This window comes from Natrix helvetica, assembly GCF_964273705.1.
Source record: "Natrix helvetica genome assembly, chromosome: 10".
In the NCBI taxonomy this organism is placed as follows: Eukaryota; Metazoa; Chordata; class Lepidosauria; order Squamata; family Natricidae; genus Natrix; species Natrix helvetica.
In genome coordinates this window covers 4,620,249-4,642,178 of record NC_138561.1, presented here as the reverse complement: position 1 = coordinate 4,642,178, position 21,930 = coordinate 4,620,249, and the positions used below count along the sequence as shown (strand labels likewise).

The window sequence follows — 21,930 nt, the reverse complement described above, 5'->3', positions numbered from 1 at the left end:
CCGTTGCTGAGCCTCTGTAAAGAGCCTTCTAATGGGCGTCCTTCCCTTTTGTTTCTGCAAGTGGAAAAATTGAAAACGCTGTTCTTGTCTGACTAGCCATGGAAAGAAAGAACTACTTCGGCACTCTCATTTCATATGAAGCCATTGCTAGGTTTGCAGTGTATATTTTACCCATTCCTACCTTGGAAGCCTAGATCAGGGGGGTCCCACCTTGTGGACTTTTAAGACTAGTGGGCTTGCAACTCCCAGAATTCCCTGCCCAGTGCTGGGGAATTCTGGGAGTTGAATTCTACAAGTCTTAAATTTTTACTAAGGTTGGACATTCCTAGCCTAGATCCATAAAGGTAAAGGTTCCCCTCGCACATATGTGCTAGTCCAGGGGTGTCCAAACTTGGCAACTTTAAGACTTGTGGACTTCAACTCCCAGAATTCCCCAGCCAGCTCTGGGAGTTGAAGTCCACAAGTCTTAAAGTTGCCAAGTTTGGACACCCCTGTGCTAGTCGTTCCCGACACTAGGAGGCGGTGCTTATCTACATTTCAAAGCCAAAGAGCCAGTGCTGACCGAAGATGTCTCTGTGGTCATGTGGCCGGCATGACTAAATGCCAAAGGCGCACCGAACGCTGTTCCCACCATTTTCCTATTTTTCTACTTGCATTTTTCACGTGCTTTTGAACTGCTAGGTTGGCAGAAACTGGGACAAGTAGCAGGAGCTCACTCCGTGACGCGGTGCTAGGGATTCGAACCTCCGAGCTGCCAACTTTTCCGATTGACAAGCTCAGTGTCTTTAGCCACTACATCCCTAGCAGCCTATATCACACCTGGTGCTATCTAAATCTTTAAAATTGAAGGGAGAGACTTCCCCCCCCTACCCCCCAAGGATTCTGCGTGCATCTTTTCCAAGCAAATTGCGTCCTGAAAGAACTCCCTTTTTACAAATGAGAACAATGCAGAAGGACTTTTAAAAATGTATTTAAAACAGGTGTTTTTATTTTTAGAAATAAAACATTTGTTGGGTGTATACGCCAGGGCCATTTCTGCGACTGCTACGGAACAAAACAGAATTAATAGTTAAACATTATTTACAGGCGCTTAGCTGCAAGCGGTGAGCCTACGGGTTTCAGTCTGCTTAATTGCGGTGAGAAATCCTTGGCCATCCCTAGAGACATGCGCTCTCTGGATTGCTTTGCACACATTTGCTGCACTCCTCTGCAAACATTGTAGCAGGGGAGAATCCACCTTGGCAACTTTAAGACCTGCGGACTTCAGCTCCCAGAAGTCTGTAAGGCAAGAGTTGAAGAGCTGTGGGTTTCAACTCCTAGAAACTGTAACGCAGGGATGTCCAACCTTGGCAATGTTCCAAGACTTGTAGATTCTAATTCCTGGAAACTGTAGTGCAGGGATGTCCCAACTGTGGCAATTTTAAGACTCCTGCACTTTTCCCTCCCAGAATTCCCTAGCCAGCGGTCTGGGGAATTCTGGGACTTGAAGTCCACAAGTCTTAACATTGCCAAGGTTCGAAACCCCTGCATTACAGTGAGAACAGCTACTCTAGCTTAAGTTAAGACAGCTACTCCACATATACCCCTGAAGAGGCCAATGAAGGCATGCCAATAACAGGCCTGAGCAATGCCCATTTAAAAGAGAGTCTGCATTATTTCCACCCAGGGCTACTCTGGCCTTGCTCTTGACGAGATCCCAATCAATATTCGTAATCCCAATTGTTTAGCCAAGAAGACATTAGCGCAGAGGTCTTGAAACCTGGCAACTTTAAGACTTGTGGACTTCAACTCCCAGAATTCTCCAGCCAGCTCTGCTTAAAAGACTTGTAGATTTTAATTCCTAGAAACTCTAGCGCAGGGATGTCCCAGCTGTGGCAATTTTAAGACTTGTGTACTTTTTCACGCCCAGAATTCCCTAGCCTGGGGAATTCTGGGAGTGGGAAGTCCACAAGTCTTAACGTTGCCCAGTTTGAAGACCTCTGCAGCATTAAGGGCTCTCTCGTGCCCTTCCACTCCTCTATGATGCTCAGCTAACACAAGTGCTCAGCTGCAATGCTCAGCTAACATCATCTTTGCCAAGGGGAAAATAAAGTTGATTACCATTATTGTCGTTTTTTTTAAAACTGTGGGCCCAGTGGCACGCACTAAAAACGAATTTCTCTTGCCTACACATACATAACACACATATAAGACATGCCATAGGGGTGGGATTCAGCCAGGCGAACCGGTACCTACGACGATCAGCTGAGAGTGAACCAATTCACTATAGTGACCTATATTTCCTTTGTTTGAAGCCCAGCTATGGGCTCGGCAGAACGGATTACCACGTCTCAGCTGGTTTACTCACCGTGGCTGCAGTGGAAGGCACGTTTTTGAGCTGTTTTCAAACCCATTGCATGCGTGCGTGTGTGCGGATCGCATGCTCAGCGAACCAGTTGTTAACACCGGTTGAATCCCACCACTGCATACATCTGTATACACCTGCACCCATACATATCAATACATATCAATGTTAATCACTGAAAGTAGCATTTTAGGCACATTGAAAGGTTTAGCTCTGGAGTTAGGGACAAACCAGGAATCATGAAAACCAGCATGAGGCTGCCTATCTCATCCGGGCCTTAGCCGCTCTGTTCGAGGATGCCGGTGAAGAGCACGGGGTGGGGGGGGAGGTGAGCCCTGTGATCGGAGCAGCCCCTACTGAAGCTGGGACGGGACATCGTTTCCAGGCCAGGCCACGTACGGGTGGCAGAGAAGGGAGAGAAGCTGGGAAAGCTGCCACCTTTGCCCACCGGTTTGCCCTCCCCCTGCCCGCTGATTCGAAAGGAGGCACAGTTCTTTAAGCATGATTGGAGATGCCCGCTTGGCTGGTGGCCGCGTTGCTCCCATAACCCCTCCAGGCTCGGATGCTGAAGCAGGAACTGATCCCGTAGCCGATCATCACCAGGCAGGCAAAGAACTGGGAAAGACAAAAGAGACATACCAATGAAAGCTATGTTGCCGTCAGGAGAGGGGGGCTGCAGGTCAGCCTGGAGGTGGAGCATCTATGGAGATACTTCGTCATCCAGGTCATGGTTGTCCCCAAGGTGCTCTTTTTCAAGAGGCAAGTGGACTTTCTTGTGAAGAGAAGAGAATAAAATAGGAATAGGAAATAATATAAAATATAGAATAAGAACCGAATAGAGAATAGAAAAGAATATTAGATTAGATTAGATTAGATTAGAGGAATGAAGAATATAGAGTAGAGTAGAGTAGAGTAGAGTAGAGTAGAGTAGAGTAGAGTAGAGTAGAATAATGGAATGATGAATAGAGTGGGATAGGGTGGGATGGAATGGAATAGAATTAGGATAGGATAGAATAGAATAGAGAAATGAATACAGTAGAGTAGAGTAGAATAATGGAATGAAGAATAGAGTGGGATGGGATAGAATAGAATAGAATAGAATAGAATAGAATAGAATAGAATAGAATAGAAGAATAGAATAGAGGAATGAAGAATATAGAGTAGAGTAGAGTAGAGTAGAGTAGAGTAGAGTAGAGTAGAGTAGAGTAGAATAGAATAATGGAATGACGAATAGAGTGGGATGGGATGGATAGAATAGAATAGAATAATAGAATAGAGGAATGAAGAATATAGAGTAGAGTAGAGTAGAGTAGAGTAGAGTAGAGTAGAGTAGAGTAGAGTAGAATAATGGAATGACGAATAGAGTGGGATGGGATGGGATAGAATAGAATAGAATAGAATAATAGAATAGAGGAATGAAGAATATAGAGTAGAGTAGAGTAGAGTAGAGTAGAGTAGAGTAGAGTAGAGTAGAGTAGAGTAGAGTAGAGTAGAGTAGAATAATGGAATGACGAATAGAGTGGGATGGGATGGGATAGAATAGAATAGAATAATAGAATAGAGGAATGAAGAATATAGAGTAGAGTAGAGTAGAGTAGAGTAGAGTAGAGTAGAGTAGAGTAGAGTAGAGTAGAATAATGGAATGAAGAATAGAGTGGGATGGGATGGGATAGAATAGAATAGAATAATAGAATAGAGGAATGAAGTATATAGAGTAGAGTAGAGTAGAGTAGAGTAGAGTAGAGTAGAGTAGAGTAGAGTAGAGTAGAGTAGAGTAGAGTAATGGAATGACAAATAGAGTGGGATAGGGTGGGATGGGATGGAATGGAATAGAATTAGGATAGGATAGAATAGAATAGAATAGAGAAATGAATACAGTAGAGTAGAATAGAATAATGTAATGAAGAATAGAGTGGGATGGGATGGGGTGGGATAGATTAGAATAGAATAGAATAGAATAGAATAGAATAGAATAGAATAGAATAGAATAGAAGCTGGAAGGGACCTTGGAGGTCTTCTAGTCCAGCCCCCTGCTCAAGCTGGAGAATCTATACCATCTCAAACAAATGGCCGTCCAGTCTCTTGTGAAAGATGGCCATAAATTGCTTTTTTCAGTGCCGTTGTAACTTTGAACAGTCACTAAATGAACTCTTGTTAAGTTGAGGGGCCATCTGTAATCTTATGCTTCTTTCTTCTCTATCAGGTTTAAAGTTCCAGATCACCTGGAAATGGAGTTGAGATCCAATCCCGAAGGTGCTTTTTTTCACGAGGCAACTGGACTTTCTGGTTTTTCTTTGAAGACATGTTGCTTCTGATCCAAGAAGCTTCTTCAGCTCTGACCGGAGGGTGGGGAACGGAAAGATCCCCAGAAGAATTGCAAACTACAGGAACCATTTGCACTTCAGTTTGAGATGCAGACAACCCAGACTCATCCCTGAAACCCTTGTCCTGTCTTCAACAGGGAAGGGACACAGGGCAGAAAAATATCCTGCAGAAAGTACAACTCAAACTTCTCAATAAAAAGAATCTCCAAGTGGCCTCAACGACTCTCTAAAAAGGATGCAAATGACCAGCTGTCTGCAGAGCATAAATCCTTCCGTTCCCCACCATCCAGTCAGAGCGGAAGAAACTTCTTGGTTGAGAAGCGAAACATCTTCAAAGAGAAACCAAAAAGTCCAGTTGCCTCTTGGAAAAAAAGCACCTTTGGGACTGGATCTCAAGTCCATTTCCAGGCAATCTGAAACTTCAAACCTGATAGAGAAGAAGCATACGATTTACAGATAGTCCTTGACTTAGAACCGTTCATTTCGTGACTGTTCAAAGTTACAACGCCTCGGAAAAAAGCAACTTATAACCATTTTTCACACAACCATTGCAGCATTCCCTATGGTCCACATGATCAAAATTCACTCACTTGGCAATTGACTCATATTTAGGATGGTTGCATTGTCCCGGGGTCGTGTGAACCTCTTTCTGACAAACAGATTCAGCCAGATTCACTTAACAACCAGGTTGTTAACTTAATAACTTCGGTGATTAACAACCATGGCAAGAAAGCTTGTAAAATGGGGCAAAACTCCATTTAACAAATGTCTCGCTTAACGACAGGAATTTTGGGCTGAACTGTGGTCATACGTCAAGGACCGCCTGATCTTGACAAGGCAGAGACTTTGATTGTTCCCACTGAATGTGCGTGAGCTGCCCGGCAGCCTGTTCAGTCGAAGACAGTGAAAAATATTTCAGTTAACAGAGGAGACAATGCTAAAGCCTCTTTGAGATTTTCACATGTAAACAATCAGACTATTCACTATTCAGTTCAGAATGCAAATACGGTCGTTCAGGAGCCAAGAAACTGAAGCAGCATCAATAAAAATCATTCTTGGGTTCTGTTCTCTGTTATGAAGAAGACATAAATCCATCCAAAAAACAACAACAACTGATAAAGAAGACTTACACATTTTTACTGGAATATAAGATGGAAGAAGAGCAGGTTAAGGAGACAATGGTTGCAAAGGCGATAAACTTTGGCTATAATATACATCTGGATAGATGGCAAGAACTACTGTATTTTTCTGAGTATAAGACTCAAAAAAGTAGAGCAACTTTTGCATTTGGAAACCAAGGACCCAGAGTATGGAGGAAGAATGGAGAGGCCAATCAAGCACAGGAATCCTACGGTCATTGAACCAGGTTTTAGTGCTTTTGGCAAAAGTTGCTCTCATCAGAAAAGAGGACTTTGGACCACGGAGCAACAGGACTTTGGACCACTGTGCTTCATTAAGACCAGGGTCAACGCAGCTGTCTACCAGGAGATTTTGGAGCACTTCATGCTTCCTTCCGCAGACGAGCATTATGGGGATGCTGACTTCATTTTCCAGCTGCCCACACTGCCAAAATCACCAAAACCTGGTTCAATGACCGTGGGATTACTGCGCTTGATTGGCCAGCAAACTCGCCTGACCTGAACCCCATAGAGAATCTATGGGGCATTGCCAAGAGAAAGATGAGAGACATGCGACCGAACAATGCAGAAGAGCTGAAGGCCGCTATTGAAGCATCCTGGTCTTCCATAACACCTCAGCAGTGCCACAGGCTGATAGCTTCCATGCCACGCCACATTGAGGCAGTAATTGCTGCAAAAGGGGCCCAAATCAAGTACTGAGTACATATGCATGCTTGTACTTTTCAGAGGTCCGATATTGTTCTATGTACAATCCTTGTTTTATTGATTGCATGTCATATTCTAATTTTCTGAGAGGGTGGATTTGGGGTTTTCATGAGCTGTACGCCATAATCATCACAATTATGACAAATCACGGCTTGAACTATCTTGCTTTGCATGTAATGAGTCTTATCTCGTATATTAGTTTCATCTTTTAAGTTGCATTACTGAAATAAATGAACTTTTACACGATATTCTAATTTTTCGGGTTTCACCTGTATTATTACGGCAGCAAGAATGGTCTTTGCCCCAAACTGGAAAAACAGGGAAATTCCACAAGAAGAGGAAGTGATTAGGAAAATTCTGATTTGTGCTGAAATGGATAAATTGACGTGAGAATTGAAGAATAATGACGAATCAGAATATTATAAGATCTGGGATAAATTTTATCGATGGTTGGAACAAAAAAGGAAAGACCCAAAATAGGCAATGGCTAAGATTCATAGACTGGAGACTAGAATTATGTATGAAACTATAATAGTGAAAATGTATAAGATAAACACAAAGCAAGAGGGTTGGATATATGATATTTCTATATTTGTAAATACGGAATAGATGAAATGTTTAAAAGCAGGGTGGTTATAATGTGTAACTTTATATCTTAGCCTGTATGGCATAGATTTCGCCAGGACTGTTACACTGTGCCCAATGTTTTAATTAGTGTTCAATAAAAAACTTTGTTTAAAAAACCCCAACAACCCTGCACCATCAAAGCAAAATTTGGCAGTGGGGTTTGGTTGGTCTTCCCAGGAGGCCAACGATGCTCAAAAGTCTAAAATGCACCAGTTTCTATTTCACCCAAGACAAAGAAGAACTGGCTCTCTCTCCATCTGGTTCCTTCAGAGAAGTTGTGCCAATGAGCCACTGGGGTGGCAGGTGGGGATCCAAGACCTCCAGATGGTGCCAACTTGAGGAAGGCCCAGTTTACATGCTGGTGACTGACACTTGAGTCCGAGCGTGTGCATCCTCGAAAGCAAAGGGAGTTCTGATGCATGATGTAGCTTCCAGCTGCTGCTTCACTCATGAATGAAGATTAGCTCGTGGCTGGCATTTACGAGACTTGGGGCTTAAAAAGCCAGCTCCGTTTTACAGGAAAAGCAAGCTATGCGGTGAGTGAAAGGAGCCAAGGGGAGCAAAAAAATACGGGAGAGAAATACAATACAATACAATAGTAGAGTTGGAAGGGACCTTGGAGGTCTTCTAGTCCAATCCCCTGCCTAGGCAGGAAACCCTATACCGTTTCAGACAAATAGCTATCCAACATCATCTTAAAGACTTCCAGTGTTGGGGCATTCACAACTTCTGGAGGCAACTTCTGTTCCACTGATTAATTGTTCTAACTGTCAGGAAATTTCTCCTCAGTTCTAAGTTGCTTCCCTCCTTGATTAGTTTCCACCCATTGCTTCTTGTTCTACCCTCAGGTGCCTTGGAGAATAGTTTGACTCCCTCTTCTTTGTGGCAACTCCTGAGATATTAGAACACTGCTACCATGTCTCCCCTAGTCCTTCTTTTCATCAAACTAGACGTACCCAGTTCCTGCAACGGTTCTTCATATGTTTTAGTCTCCAGTCCCCTAATCCTCTTTGTTGCTCTTCTCTGCACTCTTTCTAGAGTCTCCATCTCGTGGCGACCAGAACTGAATGCAGTATTCCAAGTGTGGCCTTACCAAGGCATTATACAGTGGTATTAACATTTCACGTGATCTTGATTCTATCCCTCTGTTGATGCAGCCTAGAACTGTGTTGGCTTTTTTGGCAGCTGCTGCACACGGCTGGCTCCTATTTAAATGGTTGTCCACTAGGACTCCAAGATCCCTTTCACAGTTATTTCACAGTTATATCCGTTGCATATCATCATATGAGAAATCATCATCTTCATATCATCCTACAGTTCTACAGAGGAATTGTCTAGTCTGCCATTTGTACCCCAGTAACTGTCTGGTTTGGCACAGCAACCAAACAGGATGGGTACAAACTTCAACGGATAGTTAGGACTGTAGGAAAAAAACATTGCAACCAGCCTGCCTTCCACTGAGGATTTGGACACTGCAGCAACCAGAAAGAGGGCTGAGAAAACATCTACAAACCCCTCACATCCTGGACATAAACACTTTCATCTTCTCCCCTCTGGATGCCCCTATAGGGCACTGCATGCCAAAGCAACTAGTCACAAAGATAGTTTTCCCCCTGTGCCATCACTCTGCTGAACACCTCGTTTCCCGAGCACTGTCTGTGTCACGATGTTAAAAAGTTTGCTAGACATGAACTGACTGGAAACTGACACTCAAGAGTTAAACTAAGAAAGCTTTATTGCGCAGGTCATAAATGTTATCTGAAAGTGATTTATTGCGCATGCTTCACACATTCCAGAACTTTTCCTTTGTTCCTTTGTCCGACTGCCAAGCATGCTGGCAGGCGGAACTTTTATTATCAAAATGTAACAATTAGTTAACTTTCTGTTTTATTTACTTTTATTAAAGTTTGTTTATTAATTAGAATATACTTCTCAAAGACTTTTCTTTTCTTTTCTTAACATCTTAAATGATATGCTGCTGGGAATCAGCCCGGTCCATAAACCTCATTTTTCCTCAGGGTGTTTTTTCCCCTGACAGTCTGAGGCCTAAATATATTTACTCATCTAGTAGGGCTGTATTGCTATTATCTTTCTCATCTTCTTATTTTTTCATCTTTTCTCACCTTCTCATCTTTCCTACTGCCTTCTCCTATCGGTATCGTATGATTTCTCAAGTGCTGTTTGCATCTTATAATTAATGATTGAAACTATGATTTATGATCTATGACTTATCACTTTGTTGGTTGTATGTACACTGAGAGCTTATGCACCAAGAGACAAATTATTTGTGTGTCCAATCCAGTGACGTGCGGTGAGGTTTATGGCTGGTGAGGCTGGTGACGTCATCAGAAAGGCGGGGAATGGGACCACGTGTGCTGGAGGCTCAGGCTGCCTCAGCCTCCAGCACACGTGATCCCATTCCCCGCCTTCCTGAGCGCGCTCCGCCGGCTCGCGCTCCGCAGTCCTCGAAAGCGACTGGGGAACGACGAGAACCTTCCTGCCTCTGCTGGACTTTGCACGCTCCTCGCGACTGCATATTGCAGTCGCGAGGAGCGCGCGAAATCCAGCAGAGGCAGGAAGGTTCTTGTCGTTCCCCAGTCGCTTTCGTGCATATATATATATATATATATATATATATATATATATATATATATATATATATATATATATATATATATATATATATATATATATATATATATATATATATATATATATATATATATATATATATATATATATATATATATATATATATATATATATATATATATATATATAGTATATAATATTATATACTATTATTTCATGAAGAGAGGTGAGGCTCTGCCTCCCCTGCCTCCCCTGACCGCACGTCCCTGGTCCAATCACATTTGACCAATAAAGAATTCCTACTCTACTCTTCTCTACTCTACTCTACTCTACTCTACTCTACTCTACTCTACTCCTATTCCCTTCCCTTCTCTTCCGCTTCCTATTCGGTTCTGCTATGATTGGGGAAAGGGGAAAGATCTCAACCCCATTTAGAAGGGGGCAACGAAAACTTGATGGCCTAAAGAAGTAACATGCCTTAATGGTTACTTACCGATGCTGAGGCCCTTCTGTTGTAGTCCGGGGAATGGGGCCAGGAGTACGGTTCAACCGATGCAGCGCTCGTTATGAAGGCTGTTGCATACATGGCAGCGGCTGAGACATTTAACACCACAAGCTGGGAGAGAGAAACAGAAGAGAGAACCATGGGATCCAGAGGTCAACATCTCTTAAGATGCTGGGTTGGTTTTGGCAAGACATAAAATAAAATAAAAATACAGTGAATACAAAAGAGACAAGAGGAAAAAAAAACCTATACACCTAAATTGAAAACTGATAAATACATTAAAAGAATAGTAGTTCCCCCCCTTGCGAAACAGGCTCACCGCTTATGTTTACAACTCTAGTTACTCAACCAATTTGCCCACTCCACTTCCTTTTTGATAAAAAACATAGGTTGTATTGACAAATTGACTTCTTGGCAACACAGAAGTCTCAACCTTGACACTTCCTTTTTTATCTCTCTCCTATCTGAACAACATAATACAGCAATTGCAATAGCGCTTAGATTTATATACCGCTTCACAGTACTTTTACAGCCCTCTCTAGACAATTTACAGAGTCATCCTCTTGCCCCCAACAATCTGGGTCCTCATTTTATCCACCTCGGAAGGACGGAAGGCTGGGTCAGGATTGAACTCCTGGCAGTGTGCAGAGTCAACCTGCAATAATGCCTTCTTAACACTGCACATCATGGATGGATGAATGGGTAGGTGTGTGTGTGTGTGTGTGTGTCTGGAAGGGCAATAGTAATAGCACTTAGACTTATATACCGCTTCATAATGCCTTATAGCCCCCTCTGAGCACTTTACAGAGTCAGCCTGTTGCCCCCAACAATCTGGGTCCTCATTTTACCCACCTTGGAAGGTTGGAAGGCTGAGTCAACCTTGAGCTGGCCAGGATTGAACTCCTGGCAGTGTGCAGAGTCAACCTGCAATAATGCATTCTTAACACTGCACATCATGGATGGATGGATGGGTAGGTGGGGGTGTGGGGAGGGGGTGTCTGGAAGGGCAATAGTAATAGCACTTAGACTTACATACCGCTTCATAATGCCTTATAGCCCTCTCTGAGCACTTTTCAGAGTCAGCCTGTTGCCCCCAACAATCTGGGTCCTCGTTTTACTGACCTCAGAAAGATGGACGGCTGAGTCAACCTTGAGCCTTGATCAGGATCGAACTGCTGGCAGTGGGCAGAATTAGCCTGCAATACTGCATTCTAACCACTGCGCCACCACAGCAGATACATCCTTAAACAGGTCATCATCCTGCTTTTGGAAAAAGACAAAAACTTTGCTTTGATCACCACTCACTAAAGGATGCCCATCATAGTTGGTTGCTTTAACCTGCAGAAAAATCTTCCTTCTCAAAGACAAAGGAAACAGATATTATAGGAGATACTAAAAGGTAGATTGACTTTCAGATTAGTAAAGGCACTTCTGGGTCACTTTGGCCAAACATGGAGAAGATGTAAATAAAACATGGGACTTTTAAGAGACTAGGTTGCATAAAACTGGACTGCTCATCCCAATGAAGAGAAGAATTGAGTCAACAGATGTACTGTAGAAAGGAAGTCTTATTTTGTGTTGACTGACAGGGAAACCAAATGCAGAAGGTGAACGGTGGAATGCTATTCAGCTATTCATCTTATTTTCCAAGGCAGGAGACCTGGAACCACTGAATATGACGTTGACAGGTGAAAGATGTCAACTCATAAAGTTGCCATGGTGAGGAAAGGGGGAGGGGGGAGCGCATTCCATGCATACTTTTGGCTAGAGTCGGATCTCAGATTACTGCAGCAGGCTTGGGAGGGCTGCACCTCATTGGGGAATGTGATTTATGACATAGACTGAGGGGAGGGAAGGAACAGGGTTAAAGTTCAGCTATCATTCAAATGAGACTCAAAGCGGTATTGCCAAAATGGTGCTCCTCATAAATGACGGGATCTCTTTTGAAACTTGGCTCAAGGCTAATGAACTAATTCGGGCATCTTTCAGAAACCTGACAAGAGGGCTGTGCAATGCACATTAAGAGTAGAAAGGCAACCCTTAGCTACAACTCATTAAAACAGTTTCATCTTTTTCTGGGAAGCCCCAGCTGTTTGGGGGCAATTTCTACAGCCAGGGAAGCTTGTAAGAAGATGTGGCAGCTTTAATTAGTTGCTGGCAAAGGTTTCGTTGGTGTTTCTGAAAATTCCATTTCTAGGTTTTTTTGACAGTCTGCACAGCCCTAATGCTCCAGGGTGGTGCTTTTTTCATCGAATGTTGGTTTCCCATTGAAAGTACCCATATAAACTGAATGAAATGAGACTTAATAGCAGTAACTGTGAGAGGAACCTTGGAGTCTTAGTGGACAACCAGCTAAATATGAGCCAATAATGTGTGGCGGTAGCCAAAAAAGCCAATGCAATCCTAAATTTGAATCAAGATCAAGTACTAATACCACTCTATAAAGCCTTAGTAAGACCACACCTAGAATCCTGCATCCTGTTTTGGTCACCACACTATAAAAAAGATGTTGAGACTCTGGAAAAAGTGCAGAGAAGAGCAACCAGGATGATGAGGGGACTGGAGGCTAAAACATACGATGAACGGTTGCAGGAATTGGGCATGGCTAGTCTAGGGAAGAGAAGGACCAGGGGAGACAGGATAGCAGTCTTCCAACATTTGAGAGGCTGCCACAGAGAGGAGGGGGTCGAACTATTTTCCAAAGCATCCAAAGACCAGGAAAGGAATAATGGATGGAAACTGAACAAGGAGAGATTCAATCTTGGAAATAAGGAGGAACTTTCTGACAGTGAGAACAATCAACCCATGGAACAGAAGTTGCCTTCAGAAATTGTGGGAGCTTCATCACTGGAGGCTTTCAAGAAGAGACTGGACTGCCATCTGTCAGAAATGGTATAAGGTCTCCTGCTTGGGCGGGAGGTTGGACTAGATGACCTACAAGGTCCTTTCCAACTCTGTTAATCTATCTATTGAAACATGCCCGATGCAGTCATTCCTGGGAGCTGAGCCACCATTCAAAGAAACAACGTAGAAATCAAAATAAGAGCAGGATGTTGGACTAGAAGACCTCCAAGTCCCTTCCAAGTCTGTTATTCACCATTCTGTAAGCGACCCATACAGCAATGACTGGTCACATTTTTTTTAATAACTGCCAGGCGGCGTTGCCGTGGGATGTTTTCTGGCTGAAACAAGGCTACTCCTCTGACTTGCCAGTCAGCACTGCCCTTTCGGTTTAGGGGAGGATAACAAAAGCAGCATTGTTACTCTCTTGCAACTCAGGGCAAGGCCACCAGAAACGGAGAGGCATTGTTGGTCACTCTAGGACAGTCGTCCCAAAGGGGCTTTGCAACTGGACTTGCAAAAGGATGCAAATGACCAGCTGTCTGCAAGGAATATAAATCCTTCCATTGCCCACTATCCTGTCTGAGCTGAAGAAGCTTCTTGGATGAGAAGTGAAACGTCTTCAAAAGAGAAAGCAAGGAAGCCCAGTTGCCTTCTGAAAAAAAGGCACTTTTGGGACATCATTCAAAAGCACCTTGCCTTCGGAGGTTGTGGGTGCTTCATCCCTGGAGGCTTTCAAGAAGAGACTGGACTGCCATTTGTCAGAAATAGTGTAAGGTCTCCTGCTTGGGCAGGGGGGTTGGACTAGATGACCTATAAGGTTCCTTCCAACTCTGTTAATCTGTTAGTTTGGGGCAGCGGTGTACCTTTGAGGAAGGAAGGAGAGATTTTAAAAAATTAAATCCAGATTATGACTGCAACCGCAGGACCAAAATTCTGCCCTATAGTGCACGTATCCTTGTGATGTGCTATTCATAGAATGGCTTGGTGTTTCAGTTGTGCAGTCAGGACCCACATCTGATCTAGACACACCAAAGACATGATCCACTAAGAAACACAGAGCTGGAGGTGAATGTAGCCTAGATCAGGGGTCTCCACCTTGACAACTTTAAGACCTCGGAAGTTGTGGGAGCTTCATCACTGGAGGCTTTCAAGAAGAGACTGGGCTGCCATTTGTCAGAAATAGTGTAAGGTCTCCTGCTTGGGCTGGGAGTTGGACTGGATGACCTACAAGGTCCCTTCCAACTCTGTTAATCTGTTACTCTGTTAAATCTGTTAAATTATGACATTTCCTTGGTCTTATGACTTAAAGCAGAAGAAGAGGAGCAAAAGTGAAGGTGTGATTCATTTAGGGAACAATCAACTGATAAACTTGTTTCATCTGGGTCAGGATTGATTCTATTTACCCAACCTGTTTAAACAACAAGTGGTGCTTTGCGAATACGAAGCTTTCATTATGGCTAAGGTCACTGGGCAAACCCCCATTCAGTGAGGTCACGGCTCACAATACGTTGCGAGCGCAGAAAATGAATCAGTGTAGGAAATGAGTTCTACGCCTGGTGCACAGTGGCCTTTGACCAACAACACCTCACAGACTTCAGGGTGAGTCACCCTAGCTGGAGAAATCGAGGGATTGTCCTGGACTTCTCCAGATGCCTGCCAGGGGTTTGCCATTATTCAAAGCTGAAGGAGCGTTTCAGCTCTCAGAACAGCTTCAAGAGAATAAGATCTTTGGAGAAGGGATGGTAAAGGTAAAGGTTCCCCTCACACATATGGGCTAATCGTTCCCGACTCTAGGGGGCGCTGCTCATCTCCGTTTCAAAGCCGAAGAGCCAGCGCTGTCCAAAGACGTCTCCGTGGTCACGTGGCCGGCATGACTAAATGCTGAAGGAGCACGGAACGCTGTTCCCTTCCCACCAAAGGTGGTCCCTATTTTTCTACTTGCATTTCGAACTGCTTGGTTGGCAGAAGCTGGGACAAGTAACAGGGACTCACTCCGTTACGTAGTGTTAGCGATTCGAACTGTTGACCTTTCTGATTGACAAGCTCAGCGTCTCAGCCACTGAGCCACCACGTCCCTCTGAGAAGGGATGAGATGTGTGCAACTAGTGTGGACGCTCTCACAAGACGCCCTGTGATAACACGTCATTTAGGAGAAAGCAACGAGGTGGACGTGTTGCTTACCGTTCTCTTGTACCGTCTTTTACCACGTAGGTAGTCCTCGAGATAAAAGCACCCACAGTTGTAGTCATTAAAAGATCCTTCAGGTTGTTAACTGGATAGAGAGAAAGAGCTGCCGGCTGAGTTCGGCTCCTCTCTGTGCACACAACAGAACCACTCCGGCGGGCTGCAGGAACGGACCTTGGATTTCGGGATCAGAGTTTTTGTTTCTGCAGCCCACCAGAGAAGTTCAGCTCCCCTCAGTCGGAGCTCCTCTAGTCAGTTCCCAGAGATGAGGGAGTCTCCTAGGCAGGCGATAGCAGTTTAATTTGAATTTGAATTTATTAGCGCTTATAGACCGCCCCCTCTCCCGAAAGGGACTCGGGGCGGTGTACAGTCCATGTCAAAGAACAAAATTAAAACAATTAAAATTACTAAATGGACAATATATATATATATACAAATATAAAATAGATGGATAAGAGGAGGATAAAAGATGTGCAGGACTGTATTGCTAATAAATAATTAAAATAAACAGACATTAAAATCCCAATACCCAATAAAATTAAGTCTACAGAATAACTTTCAACCTTTCCTGCCGGCTTCCCCAGTGACTTTCTGGGGAAGCCAGCAGAGAAGTTTGTAAATGGCGATCACATGATCGTGGGGCACTTGGCAACCAATCATTAGTGTAAACAGATTGCTAAGCACCCATATCATGATCATACGACGGCAGGACGGGGAGCAATATTTTATAACAGCCAGAAGTACTGAAAAGCCCCCTTTCTGCGGCCACTGTAACTTTGAATGCCACCAGTCATAAGTCAAGGGTTACCTGTATATGACACTCTCTGATAGGGATGTGAACTATTCCTCTTCTTTTCCTCCTTTCCTCCCACCTTATTTTTTTTCTTTTGGGGGGGAACTGGGCCAAAAAACTATATAGTTTTCAGGTCTACTGCTAACTACAGTTACATGTAAGGTTTCAGGTGGGACCAGAGATCCCCAGTCAAAAGACTGCTTTTATGTAAAATTAAAATAACTATCTGGCTCGGGAACCTGAAAACAGAGTTGAGTCTTTAAGCTAACATTTCACCTCTCGTGGTAACCTGCCAGAAGTATCTCAGAATCAATACATGGATCAATAAGAGCTGTGGTGGCACAGTGGTTAAAATGCAGTACTGCAAGACTAACTCACTGCTCACTCCAGGAGTTCAAATCTGAGCAACTCAAAGTTGACTCCGCCTTCTGCTGTGGTCGGTAAAATGAGAACCCAAATTGTTGGGGGCAAGTCTGACTCTGTAAACCGTTTAGAGAAGACTATGAAAGCACTGTGAAGAGGTATATAAGTCTAAGTGCTAGTGCTATTCTTTCCCACATGAAGCAGTGTATGTCTAAGTGCTATTACTATTGCTATTAAGCTCGTCTTCCTCTCCCATTCAGGCTGCTGTGCACCCATTACCTAGAGATGAACTACTCCATGCCTGGAGGCAGCAGCTAGAAGCCACCAATACACCTGTCCTTTAGACTTGAAGGCCACCAAATATCCAATAATTTGTAAGAAACCTGGAATTTAAATTCCCAAGGATAGAAAGTTAATGTACAACTTCTTACAACCAGTAGACAATCAACTTTTAGTGTAGCTTTATTCTCTGCAATAAAGATTTTAATCTAGCCAATAGTATAGAGTAGAGTAGAGTAGGGTAGGGTAGGGTAGGGTAGGGTAGGGTAGGGTAGGGTAGAGTAGAGTAGAGTGGAGTGGAGTGGAGTGGAGTGGAAGGGAAGGGAAGGGAAGGGAAGAGAATAGAATTTCAATTTCAATTTCAATTTATTTGTGCTTCTAGACCGCCCCCTCTCCCAGAAGGGAAGAGAAGAGAAGAGAAGAGAAGAGAAGAGAAGATGGAGTGGAGTGGAGTGGAGTGGAGTGGAGTGGAGTGGAGTAGAGTAGAGTAGAGTAGAGTAGAGTAGAGTAGAGTAGAATAGAATAGAATAGAATAGAATAGAATAGAATAGAATAGAAATAGTGGAACAAATGGGATGGGATGGGATGGAACAGAATAGAATAGAATAGAACAGACAGAACAGAACAGAACAGAACAGAATAATGAAATAAGAATAGAATGGAGTGGAGTACAGTACAGTACATTACAATAGAGCAGAGCTGGAAGGGACCTTGGAGGTCTTCTAGTCCAGCCCCCTGCTCAAACAGGAGAACCTATACCAATTCAGACAAATGACTGTCCAGTCTCTTCTTAAAATCCCCCAGTGACGGAGCACCCACGATTTTTAGTTTTAGCCAAGTCAAGATGAAGAGTCAAGTTAGTTTGGGAAGCGTCAGGAACTCTGACACCACACAAGGATCTCAAAGGTAACCCAACTCTCATCATTACACCTCAAATAGTCAGAGGTGAAAGGTACTCCAGCCCAACTGAACTGGTCAAAGGTCCCCTGGGAGGAAGCTAAAATGATATATTGTCCCCAGCCTTCCACACTCACCACAATAGGCCAAGGGATCATGTAGAATTTCAACTGAAGCTGAAACAGATACATCACAAAAAGAATGACTGTCACCATCCAGAAGAAGATAGCTACAAACATCACCCAGCCGTAGGACGGGTAGGGTTGGTAGTACGTGTCGGCAATCAGGGCCCACACCAAGCAGCCCAGCACCTGTGCAAAACACAAGAAGAAGAAGAAGGTCACACACATCCTGGGATCTGATCACTATCTTCTTTAGTCTACATGGGTTAGTGCAGTGCTTCTCAATTATTTTCTGTCATGCCCCCCCTAGGAAGAAGAAAACATTTCGCGCCCCCCGCGCAACTGTAAATAGTATCATTTGTCTATAAAATTGTTATAAGTACACCTCTGCATAACACTGTATCCTTATTAACGTATAAGAGAATAAAAAAAGAAAGAAATGTGGGTCAATTTACAACAAAGAATAGCTTTATTAACTGTAGCAGAAAAGATTTAAAGGAGCACAGGATTTAAAGGAACACAATATTAAAAAAAACTTTAACCTGCAAAACAAAAATATATAAAATAATTTGAGCTGAGCCCCCCTTTACGGAGCCTCGCGCCCACCCTGGGGGGCCCGCCCCACTATTTGAGAAGCACTGGGTTAGTGTCATATAATATACGTGGGAATATACATCATTTTGTATGCATTTGTTTAGTTATCTTGTCATGTTTATGTAGTGTAAAATTGGAGGTGGTGACCCTTTAAGAGCTGTATGGAACAAAATTTCATTTTTAATGTATGCCAATTAGTGTAGATTCAAAGTAACAATAAAGCTACTCTACTCTACTCTATTCTACTCTAGTCTACTCTACTCCAATCTACTCCACTCCACTCAAGTGCACTCCACTCCACTCCATTCCATTCCACTCTACTCCATTCTATTATTATTCCATTCCATTCCATTCCCCTCCATTCCATTCCATTCTATGTGATTCTATTCTATTCATTTCAATATTCTATTCTATTCTGTTCTGCTCTGCTCTGCTCTATTCTACTCCACTCCACTCCACTCCATTCTATTATTATTCCATTCTACTCTATTCTTCATTTCAATATTCTATTCTATTCTATTCTATCTCTACTCTATCTCTACCTTTCTCTATTCCATTCCATTCTTTTCTTTCCCCTAATGGAAGGATGGATGGTAAAGGTGGTCGAATTGGCGGAGATGGCAAAATTGACTGTTTTATTAAAGAAAAGATTCTACCTATTTTTATTTCTACTTGAAAACCCCTTGTAGGCTTTATATTCAACCCTGGAAAAAAAAATGACAATTTTCAGCAATTGCTGAAACCCATTAAATCTCTAGGCATGCCTAGCCTAAAGAAGAGAAGGCCTAGGGGGTGACATGATAGCAGCCTTCAGATATTTGAGGGGCTGCGACAGAGAGGAGGGGGTCAACGTCTTCTCCAAACCACTTGAAATAATGGACGGAAGCTTATCAAAGAGAGATGCAACCTGGAATAAGGACAAATTTCCTGACAGAAAAATTAAGCAACGGAACAGCTTGCTTCTAGAGTTGTGGGTGCTTCAAGAAATGTGTCAACCATCCACTCAGTCATCTAGCAAAGAAAGACCCCTGAGGTCTGAAAGGTTGGTGAGCCCTGGATGAGAAGACCTCCAAGGTCCCTTCCAGTCCTAGCATTCTAAAGCTCTCACTCGGTTGCAGCCACGAGGCAGCTGCCAAAAAGACATTGTTTGTCTCAAGACAAATGCGCTGACTCCCCCTGATTCTTTCAGCCTGGACAATGGTGTCCCTCCCCCACCCCCAGCAGCTCACAGAACAGATGAAGTACAAGCATTTTTTTTTTTAAAAAAAAAGATCATTTCTTTAGAAGCTGAAAAGTACAGCAGAAGCACAGCTTTTGATTGAGCCCAGATTTCCACAGGAGCTTAGCTGTAGATGAGATATTTTGTCCGGTGGAAAGAAGATTGGGTATCATTTCTTTTTTTCCAGAAAGGGGAAGAAAAGGAGAGGTTTCTTTTAGAACATTTATTGCAGTTCCTTCCCCTAAAACTCCATTTTGGTTAGGAACATAGCAAGAGGCAAACCCACAAAAACTAATTTGAGATGGTTTGAAGAAACGTTTCTCAACCTTGGCTACTTAAAAGATGGGTGGACTTCAACACCTTCCATTTTTGAGGAGGAGGAGGAAGAGGAGGAGGAAGCAAAAGAAGAAGAAGAAGAAGAAGAAGAAGAAGAAGAAGAAGAAGAAGAAGAAGAAGAAGAAGAAGAAGAAGAAGAAGAAGCAGAAGCAGAAGCAGAAGCAGAAGCAGAAGCAGAAGCAGAAGCAGAAGCAGAAGAAGAAGAAGAAGAAGAAGAAGAAGAAGAAGAAGAAGAAGAAGAAGAAGAAGAAGAAGAAGAAGAAGAAGAAGAAGAAGAAATAACTGTGGACTCCTTGATGCTCTCTGAGCTTGGTTGATTTCCTGCTGAGATTTCTTGACACAGCTAGGTAACATCATCAGAGTTAGAAGGGAGTGGGGATTGTGGAGTGGAGGAGAATGAGAAGGGGAGGAAGTGGAGGAAGTGGAGGAACAGGAGGAGGAAGGCAACTGTGGGATCCTTGATGCTCTCCTGTTTTTCTGCAGAGCAGGGACCCCATAGTTACACAGATCCTCTTCTATTGATTTGTGGTCTCTGAATTATTCACCTGACTGCCAAAATCCCCTTCCCTTTTGCACTGCTATTCTAAAAACCAAACCTTGAGACCACAGTTTGACACAGGGGCTATGGGGTGGGAGGCTGCCAAGAAAAGCAGGGTCTGGGGGCTGATGCCCTGATCCCTAGCTATCCCAGTTCCATGAAGCAGGATGGAAATTCTCTTCCACTGCTCTGGGAAGAGATCAAATCAATGCCCAAAGTGAGGGTGTTGTCTAGGAATCCAGCTGGGACTTTTCCGTTGGAAGAACAATGATCGGATAGAGTCCAAACAAGGAAAATAAAGAAAATAATGTCTTCAGGTTGTTAACCCTTATTCTCTGGGCTCCCAATCATGGTCTGTCTTGAGACCTTGGTGGAAAACAAGCCTGTGATATTAAATATGGCCTCTAGACTTGGCAACTTTAAGACTTATGGCTTTCAACTTCCAGAATTCCCCAGCCAGCATAGACTTCTGGGAGTTGAACTCCACAGGTAGGTCTTAAAGTTGTCAAGGTGGAGACCCCTGATCTAGGCTATATTCACCTCCTGCTCTGTGTTTCTTAGTGGATCATGTCTTTGGTGTGTCTAGACGAGAAGTGGGTCCTGACTGCACAACTGAAACACCAACCCATTCTATGAATAGCACATCACAAGGATACGTGCACTATAGGGCAGAATTTTGGTCCTGCGGTTGCAGTCATAATCTGGATTTAATTTTTTAAAATCTCTCCTTCCTTCCTCAAAGGTACACCGCTACCCCAAACTAACAGATTAATACAGTTGCAAGGGACCTTATAGGTCATCTAGTCCAACCCCCCGCCCAAGCAGGAGGCCCTACACCTTTTTTGACAGATGGCAGTCCAGTCTCTTCTTGAAAGCTTCCAGTGATGAAACTCCCACAACTTCCGAAGGCAACTTCTGTTCCATGGGTTGATTGTTCTCCCTGCCTGAAAATTCCTCCTTATTTCCAGGTTGAATCTCTTCTTGTTCAGTTTCCATCCATTATTCCTTGTCTGGCCTTTGGGTGCTTTGGAAAGTAGCTTGACCCCCTACTCTCTGTGGAGCCCCTCAAATATTGGAAGACTGCTATCCTGTCTCCCCTGGTCCTTCTCTTTCCTAAACTAGCCAGATAGTATATCTGTTTAATAGATAGGATATCTGTTTAATGACATCCCACCAGTTGCTTCTTGTCCTGCCCTCAGGTGTTTTGGAGAATAAATTGACTTTCAGTTTGGTGAGAACAAGTGAAGAGAAACACCTTTCCCATTCATGCTTCATTTAACGGCTAATCCTCCAGCCTTTGCTTGAAAGCTTGCACACTCTTCCTGGCCTGCTTGCTTTCAGGTTTACTTCTTTGTCTTTCCTCTTTCTTTCGTCTTGCAGCTTTTGTTTCCTCCGTGGGTTATGAAACGTTACGAGACGGGAAAGCCAAAATTGCTCAAGCCAAATTGCTCTTTGGTGGGAAATACAGGTTAGGAAACGCCAGGCCAGCACAGATCAAGTAGCTCTCTGAAAGAAGTTTCAGAAT

The 21,930-nt window shown here is 43.4% G+C and overlaps 1 protein-coding gene across 1 annotated transcript in view; it reads right to left on the bottom strand.

Annotated features, from left to right (window-relative positions):
* Positions 1–954: 954 nt before the first annotated feature.
* The window catches only part of PLLP (plasmolipin), a 46,550-nt gene continuing 25,574 nt past the window's right edge, over positions 955–21,930 (bottom strand). The window contains exons 2-4 of the mRNA XM_081963059.1: positions 17,734–17,907; positions 10,225–10,347; positions 955–2,959 (exon numbers count right to left, since the gene is read on the bottom strand). Of these exons, the coding sequence (XP_081819185.1) occupies positions 2,840–2,959; positions 10,225–10,347; positions 17,734–17,907 (417 nt within the window). The 3' untranslated portion in view covers positions 955–2,839. The remainder of the gene's footprint in view (positions 2,960–10,224; positions 10,348–17,733; positions 17,908–21,930) is intronic.